The 24,094-nt window shown below is 40.5% G+C and overlaps 1 protein-coding gene across 1 annotated transcript in view; it reads right to left on the bottom strand.

Annotated features, from left to right (window-relative positions):
• IQGAP2 (IQ motif containing GTPase activating protein 2) overlaps positions 1 to 24,094 on the bottom strand; it is a 392,955-nt gene that overhangs the window by 44,515 nt on the left and 324,346 nt on the right. Inside the window, exons 21-26 of the mRNA XM_006889829.1 lie at positions 15,454 to 15,603; positions 11,639 to 11,802; positions 6,092 to 6,316; positions 3,233 to 3,373; positions 2,824 to 2,908; positions 1,714 to 1,946 (exon numbers count right to left, since the gene is read on the bottom strand). Of these exons, the coding sequence (XP_006889891.1) occupies positions 1,714 to 1,946; positions 2,824 to 2,908; positions 3,233 to 3,373; positions 6,092 to 6,316; positions 11,639 to 11,802; positions 15,454 to 15,603 (998 nt within the window). The remainder of the gene's footprint in view (positions 1 to 1,713; positions 1,947 to 2,823; positions 2,909 to 3,232; positions 3,374 to 6,091; positions 6,317 to 11,638; positions 11,803 to 15,453; positions 15,604 to 24,094) is intronic.

The following is a 24,094-nucleotide window of genomic DNA, read 5'->3' as shown; positions in this document are numbered from 1 at the left end:
GTGACTCAGTGGGATCAAGTTATGGATACTTAAGTAAAACGAAAAAAAAAAAAAAAAGTAGTTAATACTTGAGAATCACGTCATTCTGGAGAATACAATCTAAAAAGGCCACTCACCAAATTCACTACTTTAAATTGTACAAGCTCCGAGGCCTATAATACCCTATAAACTCTTGGAAGCATCTGTTACCAATTGGGTAAAAATGGGAGTTAAGTATACTCTTGGTTGATAGTTCATCTTAGTTATCAGATGGAAAGACACACAAATGCATAAAATGTTCTATTTCTCCAGTACTCAGACCTTTTAAAAACTATTTGAAATCTATAGTAAATTTAGACAGAGAGCAAGAGAAGTCAGGTATGCTGTAATCATAGCTTAGGAGAAGCTCTAGGTAGTTTTTGCCCAAACACCCCTGGTACAGGTATAGTGCATGATTTAGTCTCTAAACTCATAAACATTTCATGTGTGTGAGGTCACTGCTGAAGTATCTCCTAGGACATCCAAGGATCACACACCAGATACCATCTCTGCTTCCCAGGGAACAATGTCTTGGGTGGAGAGTTGGTCATCTTGCACATTTTTTTTACTATAGTTTTTCATGGCTTGCTGAGGACACAAAAATAAATGAATAAATAAAAGTGTAAGAGAAAGAGGAATTTAAGTGAGCCTTTGGTTTTGTTTCTTGTTGAATGAGAATACAGATGGCTAAAAGGAGTCAGCTGAAGAAAAAGGGCAAAATGGGAAGTTTTATGCAAAAGAGCTTGCAAGAAACGTGGGAAATGGATGTTACCTTCTCTTGTCACTGAGAAGAACTAATATTAGCAGTCTGAGAAACAAAACTTCCTGTAGGAAGAAGACTTGGGAAAACTTTCCCAGAGAGATCACAGATTCTAAATAGAAATGATCATAAACTACCTATAACAGGCGGATGTCATTAGCCCTGGGGAAAAGGGAGCCTGGTCTTACAAGTGAAGCTTCAAAGAGACCAGATTTACATCATATTTCTATCTCCACAGTTTGAAAGGTAGACAAGAGGGGAGTATAAATGTTGGCTGCAGTGGAACCCCAGGAGCAGGCTGAACCCCACTGTCAGCTCCCTGCTTCCATGTCCTCAGGGGATGCTTCAGGATAGAATTTGGAAAAACATAAAATCAACAGACTAAATAATTCCTATACTAAGAAAGTCTAAATTACACATACTAAGGAACATTAGAGAAGAAACTAGAACATACCCACATATAACCATCAACAAATAACAAAACCGGGACTTTCCCAATCTTTCAAAGCCAAATCAGTTTCCTCCAATTGTTTGATGAGATTAGGCAAATCCTTCCTGAATGAGAAATTTTCTTAAAAGAAAAAAAATATCTCTTCTTCAGTTTAAGAAAGCAAAAATGAGCCTTTTTTATTTTTAAGCTATAATTATCATGAGACAGTATTACACTAGGAAGAGTAAGTGTGTCATTGTGTCAACAGAAAAGATACACGTGGGAACTGGTGACTGTAACAGGCACATGGGGTGGGGACTGGATGAGGCCACAGCAAAAGCACCGGGACTGGTTTCCATTTCTCCCTCTCTCCTCAGCAGGAGAAGAAATGCAGACAGCTACCTGAGATTCCTGCCCTGGAGTCTCATGTCAGGTTCTGGCCACAGACACACAGTAATCTTGTCTACCATCTTGGAAATTTCTCCAAAAATAAAGCACGTCTCACCTGAATTTCTGATACGTCTCTGACAAATAATTGTTCATGGAGGAGAGGTGTTCATTTTCTCCTTCAAACAGCTTGTTGGAGGCTGCGTGCTGAAGGACCTTGGCCACTGAGCCCAGGTTTCTCCTCTGGTCGGATGTGATCTGGCCACCGGCAGTCATGTCAATGATGTCGAAGCCGTCAGGAGCCACGATGGCTGGGTTCATGTACCGGTAGTACAGCAGGTTGCCCACAATCTGGAGTGACGATTCACAAGAAAAGGACCAGCTTGAAGAGAGGAAACTTGGGCGCTTTCACTTTGGTATTGGATGTGTGTATTTACTTTCCCCAAGACAGAAAATCAAGTTCTGATCTTAAACCTAACAAGGGGCCAAGTAAAACTCAAAACTGTCAGAACTGATTCTGACTCACAGCGAGTCTGCAAGACAGAGCAGAAGCGCCCCATCAAGTTTCTGAAGCTGTAATTCTTTAAGAGAGCAGATGGCCTCCTTTTTCTCCCACAGAGTGGTTGGTGGATTTGAAACACTTGACCTTTTAACTGGTTGTATTAACACTGAGCCTACAGTGCCATCAGGATCCCTAAGGACTTTAACAAAAGTGATTGAAAAGCAATCACCCATCACTAATCAATCAATCCAACAATCAAACCCATTGTCATCAAGTCAATTCCCACTCATGGTAACCTTGGGCACTGGAGTGGAGTCACTCCACAGGGATTTCTTGGTTGTAACATTTACAGAAGCAGACGGCCAGGGCATCTGTCTGCAGTGTCCTATGGAGATTCAAGCCACCAACCTAGGGGTTAACAGCTAAGAGCGAAGTGTTTGCACCACCCAGGGACCCTCCTATCACTAGTGGAGTTAAGAAAATGATTTTGCATGAAAATTATTCTTATTGCTTCACCAGAATGCCCTAATACATAGGCATTTTTGAAAATGATACAATCTCCATATTTACTTCACCATAATCAATATAGTGATGATATTCAGTAGACATAGGAAACTTGCAGCTTACCACAAAAGGGATGAAATCTTACAAAATGGTTTGTTAGTGATTCAAGCTTACACTCCCCCCCCAAAAAAGCCATGGTGAGATTACTCTTGAAAAATCTACCTTTAATAGCTCATCTTCTGTGGCATCAGGAAATTTCTCATGGATGGAATTCTTCAGTACTTTGGCTATATACCTCAATCCATAACTAAATATGAAACAGATGACAAAAGAAAATAATGGGGAAAAAAGGCTAAGTGAGGAAGAAATGGTAATTGTTTCAGTTAAGCAAAGTTGAGTTTTCCTAAAAATGAAACATAAAGTGAGATGGGAATGGAGTCACGGGACTGGCAGAAACCAAGTTGCACTTTGTGGCTATGGAGGAGGCTTCACTCCCTCTCTGGAGATTAGTTAACAAATTCCAAAGCAAAAGCAGACAATCTTTTAAAATAGAAACAGCAACAAGCAGAAACCCATGTCTTTTCTACAGGGGTTTATTTTACATACTATTTCAGGAACTTTCCAAACTTACGGCAGGAGGTCAAGGGAAGAAATGATAGAGTTCAGGACTTTGTCAGTGACCCTTCTCAGGTTCTCAATGGACGATTCCAGCTTATTTTTCACTTCCGGGTGTGTTAAAGCTTGCTCTGTGGTCACATCGTAAGGAAGCTTGCTGGAAAACAGAAAGAGGGCTTTAATTATCTGAAGGCATCGATAGAAGGATTCTTATTCTGGCCAAGTTGGTTCAAAAGTTAAAAGTCATATAGTGAACTTGACCTTGTCAATTAACTCCAGTGACAAAATGTTTGCTAAGTGAGGGAAGGCCCCACATGCCCAAAGGGTGCCCTTTGGCACTTGAGGCTCAGAGGGGCCATGGGACTGACTCTTCTGAGAGAATAACAAGTTGACCTGTTAGATTTCTTCTCTTTTTCTTTCTTAAATGATCAAAAGCACATGGTTTGCATGAAGAAAACTGGAAATGGATAACAGTGATGGAGAAATGACAAGGGGACTATAAATAATATAATTGAATTATATAAGCAAAAACATTACTGAAATGGCAAATAGTTTGTTCTTTATGCTCTGACAAAAAGGGAGCGCTGGTGACCGAGTGGCAGGAAGCTGTGCTGTAATCCCAAAGACTTGCAGTTCGAGGCCTACAGCTTCTCCTCTAGGGAAAGATGGGGCAATCTCCTTCCATGCCTCTAAAAACCTGCTCGAGGGTCAGCTATGGGTTGGCTACAACTTGATGGTATGTAACAACAACAACAACATGCTCTGAAAAAATTTTATTAAAAATTCCTCTATTTATTACAGAAACAACTGCATATAAGGAAAAGAACACTTACTACTGACCCAGAGAGAACCATTCTCATCCTTCAGGGTGTAACTCTCCAAGCCCTGTTCTATGCATGTGTGTATGTGGGCCTCACACAATCAGAGGTGTAATGCACATTAGATTTACGTAAACATACTCCATACAAATCCAGTGTATGTGTACATACATGATGTTTTAAAACAGAAGGTTACTGTACCTAATGCAATCCGACAATATAAATACCATTCATAAATATACATGTATGCCGCCATTCCAAATAGTTATGTATTCCATTAAATCCTATGAAAACCAAACAAAATACACTGCCATTGTGTCAATTCCAACTGATAGTGACCCTCCATACAGGGAAGAGTAGTGTTTCCAAGGCTGTAAATCTTTATGGAGGCAGATTGCTACATCTTTTCCTGCAGGGCAGCTGTAAGGTTTGAACCACCAAACTGCTGGCTAGTAGCCGAGAACTTTAACCACTGCACCAGCAGGCCTCACTTATGTGTTATGCAAACACTTATTTAACAAATCCCTAAAGCTAAATATTTGGACTTTGTCCAATGGTTTACAATTACAAATTGACTGTGACATTTGTAATGTGGTCAGTTCTCTGTGCACCCCCTTATTTATTCTTATTCTATAAAAGGCATTCTTTTGAAGGAAATAAAGAGCTAGAATTACTTCAGTATTCCAATAACCTCTGGGAGCTCTAGTGGCCTAGTGTCAGGAAGCTGTACTGAAATCCCAAAGGCACACGGTTCAAAACCACTGGTTGCTCCTCGGGAGAAGGATGGGCAATTTCTCTTGTGTGATTACTACCTCTGAAAACTCACTGGAGGTCAGCTATGGGTCGGTTCTGACTTAACAGTACACAACACAACTTACAGAGGTCTGGTGGTCTAGTGGAAAGAAGCTGCATTGCAATCCTAAAAGCACACAGTTCAAATCCACGAGCTACTTCATCGAAGAAGGATGAACCATCTCCTGCTGTGAGATTTACTATTTCTGAAAACCCACTGACAGGTCAGTTGTGGGTCAGTCCTGACTTGACAGTACACCACTACCACCACCACAACAACAACCAATAACCTAGGGGGACCTCTGATGGCCTAGTGGTAAGGAGCGGTAATGTAATCCCAAAAGCATGCAGGTCAAATCCACAAGCTGCTTCATGGAAGGGTGAGCAGGCTTTTTGTGCTATATACTGCCTTTGAAAACCTACTGAAGGGTCAGCTATGTGTTGGTTCTGACTAAATGTTACTAAGCAGCACCAGTAACAACCAATGACCTAGAAGCCAATCCTCCTTGGCTTTACGCTTACATGTTGAAGTGACTCACATGATAACTACTAAAAGGTATGGAAAATCAGAGAAGGAAAAAGTAGGTACCATCTTTACATGTTGAAGTGACTCATGTGATAACTACTAAAGGTATGCAAAATCGGAGAAGGAAAAAATAGGTACCATCTCTACATATTGAAGTGACTCATGTGATAACTACTAAAAGGTATGCAATATCAGAGAAGGAAAAAGTAGGTACCATCTCTTGGTATAGATTTATCATCTCTTGGCCTTAAATCACATATTGAGAAGAAGTGGGGAAAGGATTATTATAGATGTTTTGGCATTTGGAGATCAACTGCAACAATAAATGAATGGAATTCCAAAATCTCTGTAGATGTTCATTGAAATGAAAAATAAACAACCTAAATTAAAAAAAATACCATTTTCATAAAGGGAAGAGTATCTTGAACTAAAAATTGACCTTACACAGTAAATTTTTTCCTTCCCATCTGACAGAATGTAAGAGCCTTTATAAAAAGATACATGTAAAACGATCAAACAATATGATGAGCTAACATTTTCCTTACCTAGTTACCTGGCCTCCCCAGTCAGTGTAAATACAGGTTTACAGCCCTTGGACGACTAAGTGACATTTCTACTCTGTTCTATACAGAAAGAGTCACTATGAGTCAGACCTGACTCAATGGCTGAGGTGCTGTTTATGGAACTCAAAGGAATAACCACCAGCATGATGAAGGGCAAGCAACCTCCCAGCCATTACCTGGCCTCTCCAGTCTGTGTTTCTAACTGGTTCACCCAGGCCTTGTACACCTCCACCGGGCTGGTGTTAATGATCAGGGTTTCATCATCGATGATCTCCTTCACCACGGGAGCCAGCAGCTGGCGCAGCGTGTTCTGTCCACGGGCCCCTCTGTTGAAGCTGACAACCATCTTAATGACGGTCGGGTTTCCAGTGACTATGTCCTGAACCTGGTCCACCTTAGACCTGAAAAAAGGCCAAGCCAAAACAAAATGAGTTGTCTCCATAGATCAAATTTTAAGCTGTGTGTACATTCTCACTCCCAGGCTCTGGAGGGCTGTATTTTTCCCCATGAAGATAAAAGATAAACAGCAATTCACAAGTTTGTTTTGGATTGTTGTTGTTTTTTAATTCAAGAAATTAAAGGATCTACAAATAAATTCTTATTAATCTTAACATGAACCTGGGAGCCAGGTATGAGTCAGAAATGGCCAAATCCAACAATATTAGAAGACATGACACACACATATTGTATACTTTGTAGTTGCTATATTTTAAAAAACCAACAAACCAAACTTCAACCTATTTTATTGGGCCAAATCCTTTAATTTCTTTAAATCACACAATTTCACTATGGTAAAGCTACTGGCTACTTCATGCGGCTTTGAGAACTCTTTGAGAGTCTCACTTGCCAGTGCTGATGGCCTTCCCCACTTCCGCTCCCCCCAACCCATGTGCAATGGCAGCAGACTCCCCTTCTGAGTCACTCTTCTCATGATCTCCTCCTTCCTCTTCCCCTCTGTTTCCCTTCACAGTTAGACATCACCATATTCTGGGCCTTATTTTACCTCATTACTCCTCACGGTGTTTTCTTGCTGGCTTCTCTCCCCACTTTGATTTTTATTGTTGTTATGCAAACCATAGTGACTCTATGAACAACAAATCTGAACCCTGTCCTATCCTGTGCCATTCTTAACATCTCTGACACATTTGAGCCCACTGCTGTAGTCACTGTGTCAACCCACCCGGTGGAAGGTCTTCTTCTCCTTTGTTGTCCCCTCACCTTTCTAAGTACGATGTCCTTCTCCAAGTAATAGCCCTTCAATCCCACTTTTTGGTCTTGTTTTTTCCCCCACTTCTTTCCCTTGCTGCCTTGCACAACACACACACACACACACACACACACACACACACAGCTTCTGTGATCATCTCTTTGGAACTTGCCCTCTGATCTCAATCTCTACCTCTTTCCTGAAGCCTTGAATGTCCAGTTTTGTGCTACACTTTTCAATTACATATTCTACACTCATCCTTCAAACTCAGTCTGTTAAAAATCCAAGATATTCTTATTTTCTTGGACTCCACTTGAACCCAAGTAAATGTCTGGGATTGTCTTTGACTTCCCTATTCCTAAGAATTCTATTTTAGCAACTTGAAAAATTATCTTGATTTTTCCTCCACTACCACTCTTTCCACCTCCTTCCCTTGCATTACTTTTTGCTACAAGTTCACACCTATTTTCGTATTTCTGCAAACAGTAGCATCTGCTGAGTGTCAGAGATGTAAGACATCACATTCAAACTGATGAACTTTAATATTCACCAATATTATTGTATGTGTACAATTGACCCCTTGAAAGATGAAACTGTGGCTCAGAAAATTCAAGTACTTTGTTTGCCTAAAAGCACTTCCTCAGTTGTTAAGTGTCAGAGAGAACTCAAAGGTTCTTTGTGATGCCAGATAAGTAAGTCTTCTAGCTTCTCCCTCTGCAGTCCAACTTTCCTCTTCCCGCTTCTCCTCACCTACACCACCAATTTGCCAGATATGCACCTAATTCAGATCACAGGGCTCTCTTATCTGGAATGTAATGCTTCTAGCCAGCATCCTGGTCTCTGGTCTAGTCTCTTTCAGCTCTCAGTGTATTTCTTAATGTCTACTTGCGTCAAGTTCCTAAAGGTTCATTATGGTCACATCACTTCACCACACAAAGACCTAAAATGCTTGCCCATTGGATTCACATGGAATTTATTAATTTAGCTAACTAAAGTTGGATGGATCTTGGCTGAAAGCAGAGGATACAGGAGAAATATCTGTGTTTCATTGGCTATGCAAAGGCATATGACTGTATGGATCATAACAAACTGTGGCTGACTCTGAGAAGAGGGAATTCCAGTACTGTTGGTTGTGCTCATGTGAAACCTATACCTGGACCAGGAGGCATTCATCCGAACAGAGCAGGGAAACACTACATGGTTCAAAATTGGGAAGTGTATGTATATATGTCAAGGATGAGTCCTACCTCCATACTTTTCAATCTATATGCAGAACAGACCACCTGGGAGGCTGGGCTCTATAAGGAGGAAGGTGACTTCAGAATTGAAGAAAGACTCATCAACAACCTGCCTTATGCAGATGACACAACTCTGCTTGCCGAAATTGAGGAAAGCATGTGACATTTGGTGCAGAAGATCAAGGACTCCAGCCTTCAATATGAATTAAAGCTCAACATTAAGAAAACACATATTTTCACCACTGGGCTGATTGGCAACATCTTGACAGATGGTGAAGAGAATGAGATTGTTAACAGCTTCAGTTTGCTTGGCTCCACAATCAACACTCTTGGTACCAGCAACCAGGAAATAAAAAGATGAATTGCACTGGGAAAGTCCGCTGTCAGGGACCGCTCCAGAGGACTGAAGAGCAATGATGTCAGTCTGGAGAATAAGGTGCACCTGACTCAGGCCATGGTTCTCACAACTACTTGCTATGAATCAGAAAGCTTAGATAATGCCTAGAGATGACAGAAGGAGTTGATGTCTCTGAGCTGTGGTACTGGAGAAACGTACTGAATATACCATGGATGGCTAGGAGAACAAACAGGTTCATCCTGAAGAGGATGAAACCAGGATGCTTCTTGAAGGAAAGGATTCTGAGGCTTCATCTGATATACTTCGGGCATGCTGCAAAGAGGGACCCGTCCTTGGAGAGATACATCATGTCATGCTTGGGAGGGTGGAGGGATAGCACAAGGGAGGAAGAACCTGGATGAGATGGATATATTCAGTCACTTGGGTAATGGGGGTAGAGGTGTCAGAGACAATGAGTTTGGCTCAGGATAGAACAGGGTTCAGAGCTGTTGTACAAAGGGTTGCAAATGACTCAATGGCACATAACAACAACTTTCTGATGTGGTGTTCAAAAGCTCTCCATCATCTTGCCCATCCCTCTCAACTGAAGCTCCTCACATCTATCTGTGTACCACACGTATATGTTAAAGTGAACAACTTGCTGCTCTTCTCATTTGCCTCCATATCTTAGCTTTGAACCCATCCCTGAGGCCTCAGCTCTTCCTTTCCATCAGTGTTCAGGTGAAAAATGCCACCTCCGTCCAGAAGCTTGTTCTCATGCTTTGCTATCACATGTGTAATACTTCTCAGTTCTGTGCATGTGAATTCTAAAACTTAATTTACACATTTTTTAAAAGCAAATAAATATGCTTGATTGGAAGATACTAATGCAATTTCAGGAAAAGTAAGGGCAGAATCACATAGATGCTGTTATCATGTAGGGTTTAGAAGTTGCATGGGTTCATGCTGTAGTTATTTGAAAGGCATAAAATACAGTGGCTAAGAAGACAAGCTCTCAAATTAGACTGGAGTTAAAATTCAAGCTCTGATACCTCTTCAATGTAAAGTGAGAAAATTATTTAACCTCTTTGCATATCAGTTTTCTCATCTGTAAAATGGAAGAAATGACGGTACCTCACTCAGGGGGTTATCGTTAATCTGAAATAAATGAATTCATAGCAAGTATTTAGAACAGAGCCTTATTCTCAGAATTCAGCAGAGAATCTTGAACATGGTAGATACACATCAGTATTCACTCAATAAGAAAAAAAGTTCCATGTTTGCTGAACAATACTCTAGAGGTATCTCTCTTTAGACCTATTATGCTCCAATTGATTTATCCTGTTTATATATGTACAGTAGATGAATTTTCTAAAAATTGAATGTGGTCATGTCTGTATTCTGCTCAAAATCTCTTGCAGCTTCCCCAATTTAAGATAAGCCCTGTCACTTGGGCCAGTATTTGTGTTCTGTTTCCAACTTGTCTTTCCAGCCTTCATCTCCTGGTTGTTGCTATGTGCCATGGAATTGGAACCAACTTATTGCTGACCCTTCAGTGGGTTTTCAAAGGCAGTAAATCACACAGGAAGAGAATGTCTATCCTTCTCCTATGGAGCTTCTAGTGGATTTGAACTGTGTGCCTTCGGGATTGCAGCAGAGCTTCTTACCACCAGGCGATTTGAGCTCCCTTTAGTCACAACTAATCAGAACCATATACTAGTTAGAACACTTTGTTGCCCATGTAGCTCCCACCACCCTTATGCTTTATTTTGTTTTCCATTACACCTTATAAAATGTATAGTCTTCAAAGTTGTGGTCAAGCACTCCCTCTTCCATAGCAACTTTTATCAATCAGATCAGCTGGAATCATTCTTTCTTTTTTTTTTAATCATTCTTTCTGTATAATAGATTTTTCATTGTACACAGATTTTCTATTGCATGGTATTACCCTGCAGTAAGTACTTATCATATTTTACTGTTGTTGTTGTTATGTTCTGTCAAGTCGCTTGCGACTCACAGCGACCTGTGCCAATTGCACTGTCTCTGACACTCCCATCCTGATTATCCCAGTCACTGAATCAATCCACCTCATAGAGGGCCTTCCCCTCCTGTGCTGTCCCTCCACCCTCCCAAGCATGATGTCCTTCTCCAAGGACCGGTATCTCCTCACAACATGTCCAAAGTATGTTAGACGGAGCCTCAGAATCCTTGCCTCCAAGGAGCCACCCGGTTTAACCCTTTCCAGGACAAATCTGTTTGTTTTCCTAGCAGTCCATGATATTCTTAATACTCTTCTCCAGCACCACAGCTAAAAGGCATCAATTCTCCTTCTATCCTCCTTGGTCATTGTCCAACTCTCTGATGCATTTTACTGTTAGTTTTATTATTTATTCACAAGTTACATTTTTTTGTGTGCTGCTTTAGACACTGTGAAGGCAGAGGAGCTTGATTGTTTCGGAGATCCATAATAATTATAAATAATAATTTAAGGCACCAAGGGACCAGGAAGACAGTTAAGGTCCAGTCAGCTGACTAAAAATTTTTTCATGTTTTTGTTCTATCCACTATAGCTACCTTTACACATTCTAGTAAAACATTAGCTAAATCAGATAAAAAGATATTTATTTCCCCTAAGAAGGAAAAATTACTCAGGAGGGAGATTGCTTGTCACATCCCAACCTCACACCACTTTTTATAGCTCTACCTTGCCTTGGGAAATAATTAAGTTAATAATTAAGTTAAATATTCTTGCTGATATTCAAGAAAAGATTGTGATTTTCAATTGTTGGAAACATGCAAAATAAAATGTTAACTCTAAAGGGATCACTAATTAAAGGAAAAATTCCACCTAAACACATCTTATGTCAGTCAATCAGAGATGGTCATTGTTAACAAAAGATTTGCTTGATGGGTAATTTTAACCAAATGCTTAGATACATACTTTATTTCTTCTTCCAGGGCAGTTTTAAAAAGCTTGAGAAGCAGATATTCTTCTCGCTCGTTAGAAGCATAGTTGTACAATGTGAAAATGACAGTGTCCATAAATTTAGTTGACTTGTTCTGTGGCATCTGGAAAATCAGCTTAGCCAAGTATGAAGGATTGGTCTGAATGAAAAGAAAAGAGAGAAGAACTTAAAAAACCCCACAAAACTACTATTACCACCTTATCAAAGTAGAAAGTAGTACTCCCTTCTTGGCTCTTTTGTGACTGGATATGTCTAGAAGACATCTAGAACATAAGGCAACTGTTGTTGTTGTTGATGTGTGCCGTCAAGTTGCTTGCGACTCATAGCAACCCTATGTACAATAGCCCCCACCATTTACAGGTCTGGAAGAAGCTCGACTTTGAGCCTGAGGGTTTCTAAGAGAATGAATTCCATAATGTGCAGCACCCCCCTTCATGATTGCAGGGATTTTCCCAGCAACCTTACCATCAGGGCAAAGGATAGAAGAGTGAGGCTCTATTTAAATTACAGAAGAAAATATTCATGCAAAAAAATGTAACACTCCTGCTCCTCTTTGAGGAGTGCTGGGGGCACACTAGTTAAGTGCTCAGCCACTAACCTACCAGTCAGTCCAGGAGGAAAAGCTGGGGCAGATCTGCGTCCATAAAGACCGCAGCCCCTGGGTGGCAGTCCTGCTCCACCACCATGAGTTAGTATTGATTCAAAGGTAATCTGTTACTCTTCTTCCTTATGACCAAATTAGCTCTCTTCTGAGGAAGAAAGATTACTCTCCACACATGGAAACTAGCATCCAACATCCCATACACTCCAGCAGTTTGTTTGACTCAAAAGCATTTTAGAAAACCCAAAGTACGGCCGTATAGCTGCTTCTCCGACTTAGCTTTCTTTGCAAGCTGATGACTGACTGCTCAGAGTTCACAGATAAGCTCAGGAGTGTTTTTTTATAGCTCTGTAATGATTCTTCTCTCACCCCAAACATATGGGAACTATGAGAAGAGAAATGGTCTGGTCTCTGAAGTTAAAGAACCCCACTCATCATGCCCCAAGGTCTCTTTACTTTCTCCTCAGGCCACTGTAAAACCTTAAATTTAGGCTAGGACTGAAGGGATAAATCCAAAGGGAATTGGTCTGTCGTTTCTTCAAAGGATACTTCAAGGAAATACTGAATGGTCATGTTCTAAATCTCCAAGGAAGCAAAAGCATAGCAGACAACTTTGTAAAATGTATTTTTAAAAAAATCACAATGGGAACAAGAAAAATTACAAGACAAAGCTCTCAAATGGGATATTCAAAGGGGGAAATTCATGAGGCAAAATGGGAATCTCAAACGGGGCATCGTGCACTCTTTCAGGAGCCTCATGCAGAAAATTGGACCCTTGCCAGGATCCTGCAGTCACGCACAGTCAAAGGATTCCAGAGACAAGGAAGTGATAACATTTCCCCTTCTTTGCTGCCACATTGTGGCTGTCTGTGGCACCTACATCTGTCTGAAGAAAGTAAGAGGACATAAGAATCTATGCCTTTGAGTTACAATGTTGGAGAGAAGACTACTAAATATCTCACTGGCAAGCAAAAGAATAAATAAATCTGTCCAGGAGGAAGTACAACCAGAGTGCTCCTTAGAGGCCAGCAGGGTGAAAGTCCATCCCTCTCACACACTGTGAACATGTTGTTAGGAGGGGCCAGTCTTGGGGAAAAAAGACATCATTTTGGGGAAGGTGGAGAGTCAGTGTGAAGAGAGAAAGACTTTCCGCAAGCTGATAGACACAGTGGCTGTAACAACAAGCTCAAGCCTATCAGAGGATGGCAGAGGATAGGGCAAGGTTCCGATCTGCTGTTTATAGGATTACTATGAGTCACAGTCGATTTGAAGGCACTTTACAATAACAGTAATAAAAATGAACATCTGGTCTCTCAATGGAGTCAGCCACATGACTCATTTTTTGGGTCGAGTAATAGGATCACTGTTTATCGAATACTAGTGATGTCCTCAAATAGATACAGGCATCTCTGGACCCTACGGAAATCAGCATAAACAGTGAGCCCATACAGGACACCTGGCTCACAAAACAGTTTTCCTGTTGAAGTGAAGGTTTATTTATATCCATCACTGTCACTTTCTTCATTTCCTTTATGACTAACTGTATGTTAGTCAGGTAGGGTGGAAGAGTGAATCAATGGTCAAACAGATCCTTAACTACTTGTTAAAGTCCAATTATAACCAGGTAAGCTTATTCATTCTCACCAACAGTCTGGAAAGCAAAAGAAAACGATTCATTTAAACTGTAGAATGCCATAAAAATAATGTAATACAAGGACACATTATTGCCTAATCCCAACCCTCTTGCTCCTTCTTCAAAGGGCAGGCTGCTTGTGGTAAAAATCTGTTTTTCACATACAGTTGAACTTTTTCTGGGACTTCAAACTCATTCTGTCTGGTTTAGTCATGGTCAGTGCAGTGACCCCACAGTGAATCTGAATTTTTTAAATGTGAGAAAATGGAAATGCTACCTAGGATTTAAAAAAAAAAGTTTTGAATTCTAGCTAGAAACTTATTTTCCTCTAGAAAAAAAGGGGTATCATGCACATTGTATAAGAACCACATCCCATGACTGACTGAGTGGATTACCACGGTACCCTGATCAAAGACGGCAGCAGATCAGGTGGATCTGACTGTGTGCGGCGCTGCACGATCCTGGCAAGGGTCTAGTTTTCTGCATGAGGCTCCTGAAAGGGTGCACGATGCCCCTTTTGAGATTCCCATTTTGCCTGATGAATTTCCCCTTTTGAATATGCCATTTGAGAGCTCTGTCTTGTAATTTTTCTTGTTCCCATTGTGATTTTTTTAAATACATTTTACAAAGTCATCTGCTATGCTTTTGCTTCCTTGGCCATGATTGAATGAGTCCAGCATCTTTTTCATGGCTAACAGTCTTTGCTTTTGTTTTTAATTAGTTTTCTATATATGAAGCAAATGATGTATTGGGTTGCCTTGGGTTCTCAAGGGCCTCTTTAAAGTGCTAAAGAGCAAGGATATAACTTTACAGAATAAGGAGTGTCTGACCTAAGCCACGGTATTTCTCAATTGCTTATAGAAGTTGGACAACGAGGAAGGAGGACTGAGTAAGACCTTTAGATTGTGGTGTTGAAGAATATGGACTATACTATGGACTGCTAAAAGAACAAACAGATCTGTCCTTGAAGAACTACAGCTGGAGTATTCTTTAGGGGTGATAAGAATAAGACTTTGTCTCACATTTTAGGCATTTAACAAGAAAGGTCAGTCCTCGGTAAAGGACACCAGGCTTGGAAAAGTGGAGTGTCAGTGAAGGTGAAGACGAGCTTCAATGTATTTCATTGGCAGCGACTGGGCACAAACATAGTAGAAAAACAGTAGGCTGGTGCAGTATTGCATATATGTAGAGTTTTATTTTGTTATTCATAGGATCATTATGACTCAACGGCACCTAACAACAAAATCCTACTCTTACAAAGAACTAGATACAGACAGCTAGAGTCCCAAAACCTCTGCTTTGCCATTTACTACCTGTGTCTCAGTTTCTTAATCTGTAAAATGGGGATAACAGCCATACTCTGATAGATTCAAAGGTCATGGAAAAAAATTACATGAGATAATGTATACAAAGCACTAAAGGTTGGCATGTAGCACTTGCTCAAAACACAAATTATCAGTGTTAAAGTATGGTGGTAAAGTGAGTTTTTAAACCACAAACCAGGAATATAGGATTTATTTATAAACAACTCATCGTGGAAGAAAAATAGTTCTTACCTGTAAAATGTAAAACAGCTGCTGGTAGGTTTCTAGTGTTTTTCTCCTTTCCTTACTCAGACTTTTGATTCCCTGATTGTCAGTGTTATTCCATACTTGCATTTCTCCTCCTTTTTTCTTATTCAGCTTCTTGCTGTGTGAAATCACATCCTGTAAAAACATTTATGAAAGCATAAAGTTTTTTTCTCTGGAACTCATTACCTCTTCCCATCACAAACATTTCGAAATACACGTACTTGTTGTTGATAAGATTAATTTTTCCACACTCCCTCCATAAAGAAACACAAGGATAGAGAATATGAAACAGGAAATGCAGCTTAAAATATTGAGGACATCTACTTTGGAGATGAATTTGACTGTGGTAGTACTTGTTCTTCAAAGCTGCACTCACTTGTTTGCTCTTAAGATGTTATTCAGATGCCAAGACCATGTAATAAAAGAAAAATAACCTTTTCAACAGCTTCAGGGATAACTTCAGGCCCATATGTGAAAGGATGAACCCTCACCTCACAGTGTAAGTACAAAATTAACCAAAAATGGATCATCTGCTCAAATGTAAGAGCTAAAATGTTAAAATGTGTGAAAGAAAACAATAAGAATACATATTTGTGACCCTAAATTGCAGTTGTTAGGTGCTGCTGAGTTAATTCTGACTCAGTGACACCACATGACAAGGCAGAACTGACCCCTGGTTATAACCTTTATGGAAGTCGATGGTCAGGATTCTCCCAGAGCCACTAGGTGGGTTCATACTGCCAACCTTTTAGTCAGCAGCTAAGTGCTTAACCTTTGTACCACCATAGTTCTCCTTAAGATAGATCAGAGAAATCAAACATCTGATAAGGTAGTTATATTGCCACAATAGATAATGGTATCCTAGAATAAAAAGAGAACAACAACAATAAAGGGCAAAGTATTTGAACACAGAACTATCATATAACCTAGCAATTTCACCCTCGGGTGTATAGCAAAAAGAATTGAGTACATATGGATGTGCAAGGAGTGGCATCCACTTCCTAAATAACATGCCTCCATAAACTCCGTGAACTTTGATAAATGTTGACAGTTGTAGAGGGGCTTCAGGCCTTTTATTCATAGTGTTGCTATGAGTCGTGCTCGACTTGAAGGCAATCAACAACAGATTTCCAAACCAGAAAATAGATGTTCAAATATTTGTATACAAGTATCTGTAAAAACATTATTCACAGTAACTGGAAGATGGAAATAACCTAAATGTCTATCAGCTTATGAAAAGAATAAAATCTGATCTAGCCACAGAGTGGAGACATAAAGATGTATGAAGTAATGATGCATGATACAATGCTGGAGAGGATGCAGAGAGACAGCAACTCTCATACACTGTTGGTGGGATTGTAAAATGGTACATCTACTCTGGAAGGCAGTTTGGTACTTCCTCAAAAAGCTGAACATAGAAATTCCATATGACCCAGCTATTCTACTTCTTGGAATATACCCTGAGAGAATTAGAACTGAGACAGAGATGGAGATTTGTACCCCAATGTTCTTAGCAGCACTATTCACTATTGTGAGAACATACAAATAGCCCAAATGTCCGACCACAAGCAAATGGATTGAAAAATTGTGGTACATCCACACAATGGAATACTATGCAGCACTCAGGAGCAATGATTCAGAAAATTACTACATATTCGGGGAGGGACTGGAGAGTATTATGCTGAGCGAACTAACTCAGTTCCAAATGGATGAATACAGTATAAGACTATTATTGTAGGATGAGTATGAGGATCCAAGGGGAGGTAGGAAGGTTAAGAGCACAGGGGTGAGTGACGATGGGCATGGAGGTACTCATAAGGTTGTACAATTTGATGCGTGGAGGGAGGGGATGTGGAAAGACAAGATAATCGTGGATATATTTCAATGTTGATTAATTTTATAAAATATAACGAACTGGAACAAGTGTATGAAACACAATGCGAATGAAGATAATGTGAAAAAAAATGCACATGAACTTTGTAAGCAAACCATTATAAAATAAAGTGTGTATATTTATATTTAATTTATATTTACATTTATATTTATAATGCATGCTGCAATATGGACTAACCTTGAAAACATCGTACTGACCAGAAGAAGTCAAACAAGAGGTTACAAATTATATTATTCCATTTATATAAAGGAGCCAAAATTGATAAATCTTTATAAATTATTGGCTGCCAGGGGTTGGAATGAGGGGGTAGGTAGTTGGAGAGTAACTGCTAATGAGTATGTTATTGTTGTTGTTGTTATGTGCCTTCAAGTTGAATAAGAATCATAATGATCTTATAAAAATTTGAACCTTATTCTATCCTGCACCATCCTCACACTTCTCAACACACAAAAGCCCATTGCAGCAGTCCCCGTGTCAATCCACCTGGTTGAGAGTCTTCTTCTTTGCTGACCCTCCACCTTTCCCAGTATCATGTCCTTCTCCAAAACTAAAGAACAAATTCAAGCTGCGAGTTGCAATGCTCAAGGATACTATGGGCAAAATATTGAATGGTTCAGGAATCATTAAGAGAAGATGGAAGGCAACACAGAGTCACTGTACCAAAAAGAACTGGCTGACACAGAAGAATGTCAAGGAATAACATATGGTCAAGAGGAAATGGTGAGGAAGTAGGAAGTTCAGGCTTCTCTGAAGGACTTGTGGGGGAAAAAATAAAGCCCCAGGAGTTGATGGAATACCAACTGACAAATTTCAACAAACAGATGCTGCCCTGGATGTGCTCACCAGGTTGTGCCAAGAAATCTGGAGGACAACTATCTGGCCACCTGATTGGAAGAAATTCCTATTTATTCCCATTCCAAAAGAAAGGTGACCCAACGAAGTGTGTAAATTATTGAACAATATCACTAATATCACACACTTGCAAAATCCTGCTGAAGATTATCCAGAAATGACTGGAACAGTACATTGACAGAGAACTACTAGAAAGGCAAGCTGATTTAGAAGAGGTTGTGGCACTAGAGACATTATTGCCAATGTCAGATGGATCTTGGCAGAAAGCAAAGAGTACCAGAGGAATGTCTGTGTTTCCTGACTATGAAAGGAATTTGACTGTGTGGATCACAACAAATTGTGGCTAATCTTGAAGAGAATGAGAAGCCCGAAATACTTGGTGGTGTTTATGTGAAAATTATACTTGGACCAGGAAGCAGTCCTCAGAACAGAGCAAGAAAAAACTGCATGGTTCAAAATCAGGACAGGAGTGCATCAGGGATGTAGCCTGTCTCCATATCTTTTCAATCTATATGCAGAATGGATAATTCAGGAAGAAGGGCTTTATGAGGAGGAATGTGGCATCAGAACTGGAGGGAGTCTCATCAACAACCTATGCAGATTACACAACCTTGCTTGCTGAAACTCAGGAGGACCTGAAGCACTTGCTGCAGAAGACCAAGGTCTGTAGTCTTCAATATGGATTGAAGCTCAATATCACAAAGACAAAGAAAGATTCTCATGACTGAGCCAATTGGCAGCACCATAATGGATGGAGGGGAGACATAACGTTGTTAAGAAGCATGTCTTGCTCAGCTCCACAATTAATACTCTTGGCACCAGTAGTCAGGAAAAGATGAATTGAGCTGTGGAAATCTGCTGTCTGGGACCTCTACAAAGTACTGAAAAGCAATGATGTAAGTCTAGAGACTAAGGTGCGCCTAATATAGGCCATGATCTTTGCAATTACTTACTAAGCATCAGAGAGCTGGACAATAACTAAGGAAGAAGAATCAATGACTTTGAATTGTGGTGCTGGAGAGGAGTATTTTTAAGAGTATGCTAAGTGCCCATGGACTGCCAAGAAAACAAATAAGTCTTTCTCAGAGAGGGTGAAATCAAGTTTCTCCTGAGAGGCTAAGATTTTGAAGCTCTGTCTCACATACTTGGGCACATGGCCAGGAGAGACAGGTCCTTGGAGAATGACATCATGATCAGAAGGGTGGAGGGACAGTGCAGGAGAGGAAGACCTCAGATAAGATGGATTGATACAGTGACTGGGGCAATGGGGGTTGATGTGTTGGAATCAGTAAGGCTGGCTCAGGACAGGGCAGGCTTCAGAGCTGCCGTACATAGGTTCGCTGTGGGTAGCAGGTGACTTGACGGCACATAACCACCACCACAACAACAGCAACATATCCGAAGTATGTGAGGTGTAGCCTCTTCATTCTTTCCTCCTTCCCCCTCCCCAAAGGGAAATATAATCCACATATCATAAAATTCATCCCTTTAAAAGTATACAGTTCATAAGGTTGTCAAGTCAAGAATGATAAATGCTGTTACTTCTGCTATTAATAATGCTGTTTAAGTAATGTTATGAAATAGAATGTGTATAAATTGTTGAATGGAAGATGCATTTGCTCTGTAAACTTTTACCCAACCTCCTCTCCACCATGCAAAGCATATAATTCAATGGTTTTCAGCATATTTAGAAGTTGTGCAATCATTACCAATGTCCAAGGGCTAAAACATTATCAGTGGAATTTCCTTATGGGGTAACAACAATTCTATGGAACCAGATAGTGGTGATAGCAGCAAATCTGCGAATATACTAAAACCCAGTGTGCCGTACAATTTAGAAAGGTGTATTTTATAGTATGTGAATGATATCACAATTTAAAAGAGCCCTTAAAAATTTGATAAAGAAATTAATAAAAACTGATGAGAGGGAAAGACATTCTCCCTGTAAATTAGATATGTTGCTGTTGTTGTGCATCACCAAGTCAGACCAACCCAAAGCTGCCCCTCCAGTGGGTTTTTTCAGATGCAATTAATCTCATGGGAGAAGATTACCCATCCTTCTCCTATGAAGCAGTGGTAGAAATGATTTGAACTGTGTCTCTTGGGGATTACAGCACAGTTTCTTGCCACTAGGAGACCAGAGCTCAAAATGATATATACCAGCATTAATTTTTCCCCATTGTGCTCCTTTAAGGGGGCTCCAGTGGCATAGTCTGAAGGAAGTTACACTACTAATTTAAAGGCCTCACCTCTGGCAGTTTATTTTAAACTTGCTCACTTACAAAGTTTGTATACATTGTTTTCACACATGATCTTTCCCATTTCCTTAACTCACTCCTCTTCTGAACCATCAAATCCTGCGACTCTATGATTAACTTCCCCTTCCGCCGCTGCCCATCTTCACCCCTCTGCTCCCTCCCTCCCTCCCCACCTGGATCCTCATACAGGTTCTACAGTAATGGTCTTCTGCAGTATTTGTCCTTATCAAACTTAGCATAATGCATTCCAGTCCCTCCCAAGTTGGGTAGTAATTTCCAAAATTATTGCTCCTACATTCTGTGAATGGGCCATAGTTTCTCAATCCGCTCAATAGTGGTTGGACGTTTGGGCTGTTTTCCATGTTCTTGTGATGGTAACAGTGGCAAAGTTTAACAGAACAAGTAATAAATGTTGGAGAGGATGTGACAAGATAGAAAGCCTTATACACTGTTGGTGGGATTGTACAACCACTCTGGAAGGCAGCTTGACATTTCCTCAAAAAGCGGAAAAAAAGAAACTTCATACGACCCAGCTATTCCACTGGTTGGAATATACCCAATTAAAAAAGAATTGGAATATACCCAATTTTAATTTTAAAAGAAAATTAGAACTGAGGCACAAAGGGAGATTTGTACTTTAGCAGTTTTAAAACACTAGCCACTTTGAGGGAAAAAGATGGGCGACTTCATCCTGTGTGATTTACAGTCTCAGAAATCCAGGTGAGGGTCACCTATGAGTCTGTTCTTACTAGAAGGAAATTAAAGCAAATGAAAAATCCCTTCTTATTTTCATCCCATTTCCTATGTGTATAGAGCCTTACTGCCTGGAGCTAACCTAGGAAATGAGACCACGAATGGTATTGTTGTTATGTGCCCTGAGTCCATTATGACTCATAGAAACTCTATGAACACATCAGATCCAATCCTACCCTGCATGATCCTCATAATCTCTGCCATATTTGATCCCACTGTTACAGTCACTGTGAACCCATCTCACTGAGTGTCTTGCCATGAATATAAGAATGAAAATTAAAGACAGTTGTCAGAACCAGCCTGTCGCTGTGTGCTGTTGAGTTGGAGCGGACTTATAGTGGATCATCAGCAGATTTTTAGAGGTAATTAAATGTGAGGAAGAAGACTGCCCATGTGTCTCCTGTGGAGCAGCTAAGAATTCAAACTGCAGGCCTTTGGGATTGTGGCACAGCTAATTGCTACTAGACCACCAGAGCTCAGAAATAGCCTAGGCTCTTGAATCAAAACTAGCTACTAATCCAAACTGACCTAACATACACAGATATGCTAAATGAAATAATACTTTGCCTTACCACTGGACAAAGTGATATTTTCTATTCTATTTCCTTTTTTAACAATTGCTACATTGACAGAGAACTACCAGAAATACAAGCTGGGTTTGGAAGAGGTCATGACACTAGAAACATTATTGCCAATGTCAGATGGATTTTGGCAGAAAGCAAAAAGTACCAGAGGAATGTCTATCTGTGTTTCATTGACAACACAAAGGCATTTGACTGTGTAGATCACAACAAATTGTGATTAGCCTTAAGGAGAATGGGAATCCCAAAACACTCGAATGTGCTTAAGCGAAACCTATACATGGACCAGGAAGCAATTCTCAGAACAGAGCAAGGAAACACTGCATGGTTCAAAATTAGGAAAGGAGTGCATCAGGGATGCATCCTGTCTCCATACTTTTTCAGTCTATATGCAGTAATTTGAGAACTTGGGCTTTACAAGGAGGAATGTGTCATCAGAACTGGAGGGAGTCTCATCAACAACCTATGTTATGCAGATTACACAACCTTGCTTGCTGAAACTCAGGAGGACCTGAAGAACTTGCTGCAGAAGATCAAGGTCTGTAGCCTTCAATATGGATTGAAGTTCAATATCACAAAGACAAAGATTCTCATGACTGAGACAACTGACAGCACCATAATGGATGGAGGGGAGATTTATATTGTTAAGAATTATGCGTTTGCTGCAGAAGGTCAAGGTCTGTAGTCTTTAATATGGATTGAAGCTCAACATCAAGAAGACAAAGATTCACACCACTGGTCCAATTGACAGCACCATGATAGATGGAGAAGAGACTGAAATTGTTAACAATTACAGCTTGCTCGGCTCCACAATCAACACTCTTAGCACCAGCAGTCAGGTAATCAAAAGATGTACTGCACTGGGAAAATCTGCTATTAGGAACCTTTCCAGAGTACTGAGAAGCAATGATGTCAGTCTAGAGACTAAGGTGCACTTGATTCAGGCTATGGTCTTCACAATTACTTGCTGTGCATCAGAGAGCTGGACAATGACTAAGGATGACAGAAGAAAAATCATGCTTTTGAGCTGTGGTGCTGGAGAAGAGTCTTGATACATCATAGACTAAAAGAAAACAAATAGGTCTGTCTTGGAGAGAGGAAAAACCTTGGAGGCTAGGATTTTGAAATTCCATCTCACATACTTTGGTTTCATGGCCAGGAGTTACCGGTCATTGGAGAAGGACATCAAGCTTAGAAAGGTTTAGGGACAGTGCAAGAGAAGAAGATCCCAGATGGGATGGATTGCTATAGTAACCGGGGCTTTGGGGTACATATGTGAGAGTCAGTGAGACTGGCTCAGGACAGGGCAGACTTCAGAACTGTTGTACATAGGGTCACTATGAGTAGCAGGTGACTTGACAATACCTAACAACAACAACAACAAAACTGGTAGGCTGGTGTTAAGAAGCTGCACTGCAATCCCAAAGCCATTTGGCTCAAATCTGCCAGCTACTCCTTGGGAGAAGGTTGGGTAATCGCCTCCTGTGTGATTTATGGCCTCAAAAAGCCCACTGAAGGGTCAGCTATGGGTTGGTTCCAACTTGATGATAGGTCCACACACAAATTGATTTCAGGATCCACTATCTGAAAACCATGGCTTTGTCCTGCCTTCTCTGACACTTAGTTCTGTGACCACTGTCCTCCTATTAACAAAAAACAAACAAACAAAAAATCCAGACCCAATCTACTGCCAACTTATGACAACTCTATAATGACAACAAAGCTCTCTTTCCTAAAATTTCTTCTGGTCTCTTAGCCCAGCACACCCCCTGTCTCCTGGTAGGGACTATCTCTGCCAGCATTAGAGCCACTCTGCACAGTGACTCTCCACTGCAAGCCAGCTAGCTTCCTTGACAACTGCCTACTAAAAGCCAAGAGTCTGTTGTCATTTTGAAAACAGATAGCAAGTCCACCTCCATTTTTCCAATTACCCCATGGGATGGGCACCACTGTCAGGTCCTGGGACCTGACAAGCTATGGGACAAGCTCTCAATCTGCTTGTGGGGAGCCCGCACTACCACCCAGCATGCCATTCTCCCAGAGCTGAGGTCAGCATGTGAGCAGAAAAAGCACCGTTCTGCTCAGGGGTAAGACGGTCCTGTGCTGTGTCACATCTGGTGCTTGCAAAGAGTGGCAGGCAGCCTTAACTTAATTCTGTTCTCTTAATTGCATATATGGGGAAAGGAGTAAAGATTTTTATTATATTTTTTAAAGAATCCCAACCTCACAAACTTTTCCCTGCTTCACAAAGAAAGAAAATATATTATAAATATGGACATGGATTTATA

The sequence above is a fragment of the Elephantulus edwardii genome, unplaced genomic scaffold (assembly GCF_000299155.1).
Source record: "Elephantulus edwardii isolate Elephantulus edwardi_28Jun2011 unplaced genomic scaffold, EleEdw1.0 scaffold00082, whole genome shotgun sequence".
Taxonomy (NCBI): Eukaryota; Metazoa; Chordata; class Mammalia; order Macroscelidea; family Macroscelididae; genus Elephantulus; species Elephantulus edwardii.
This window is presented reverse-complemented; position numbering and strand designations above follow the sequence as displayed.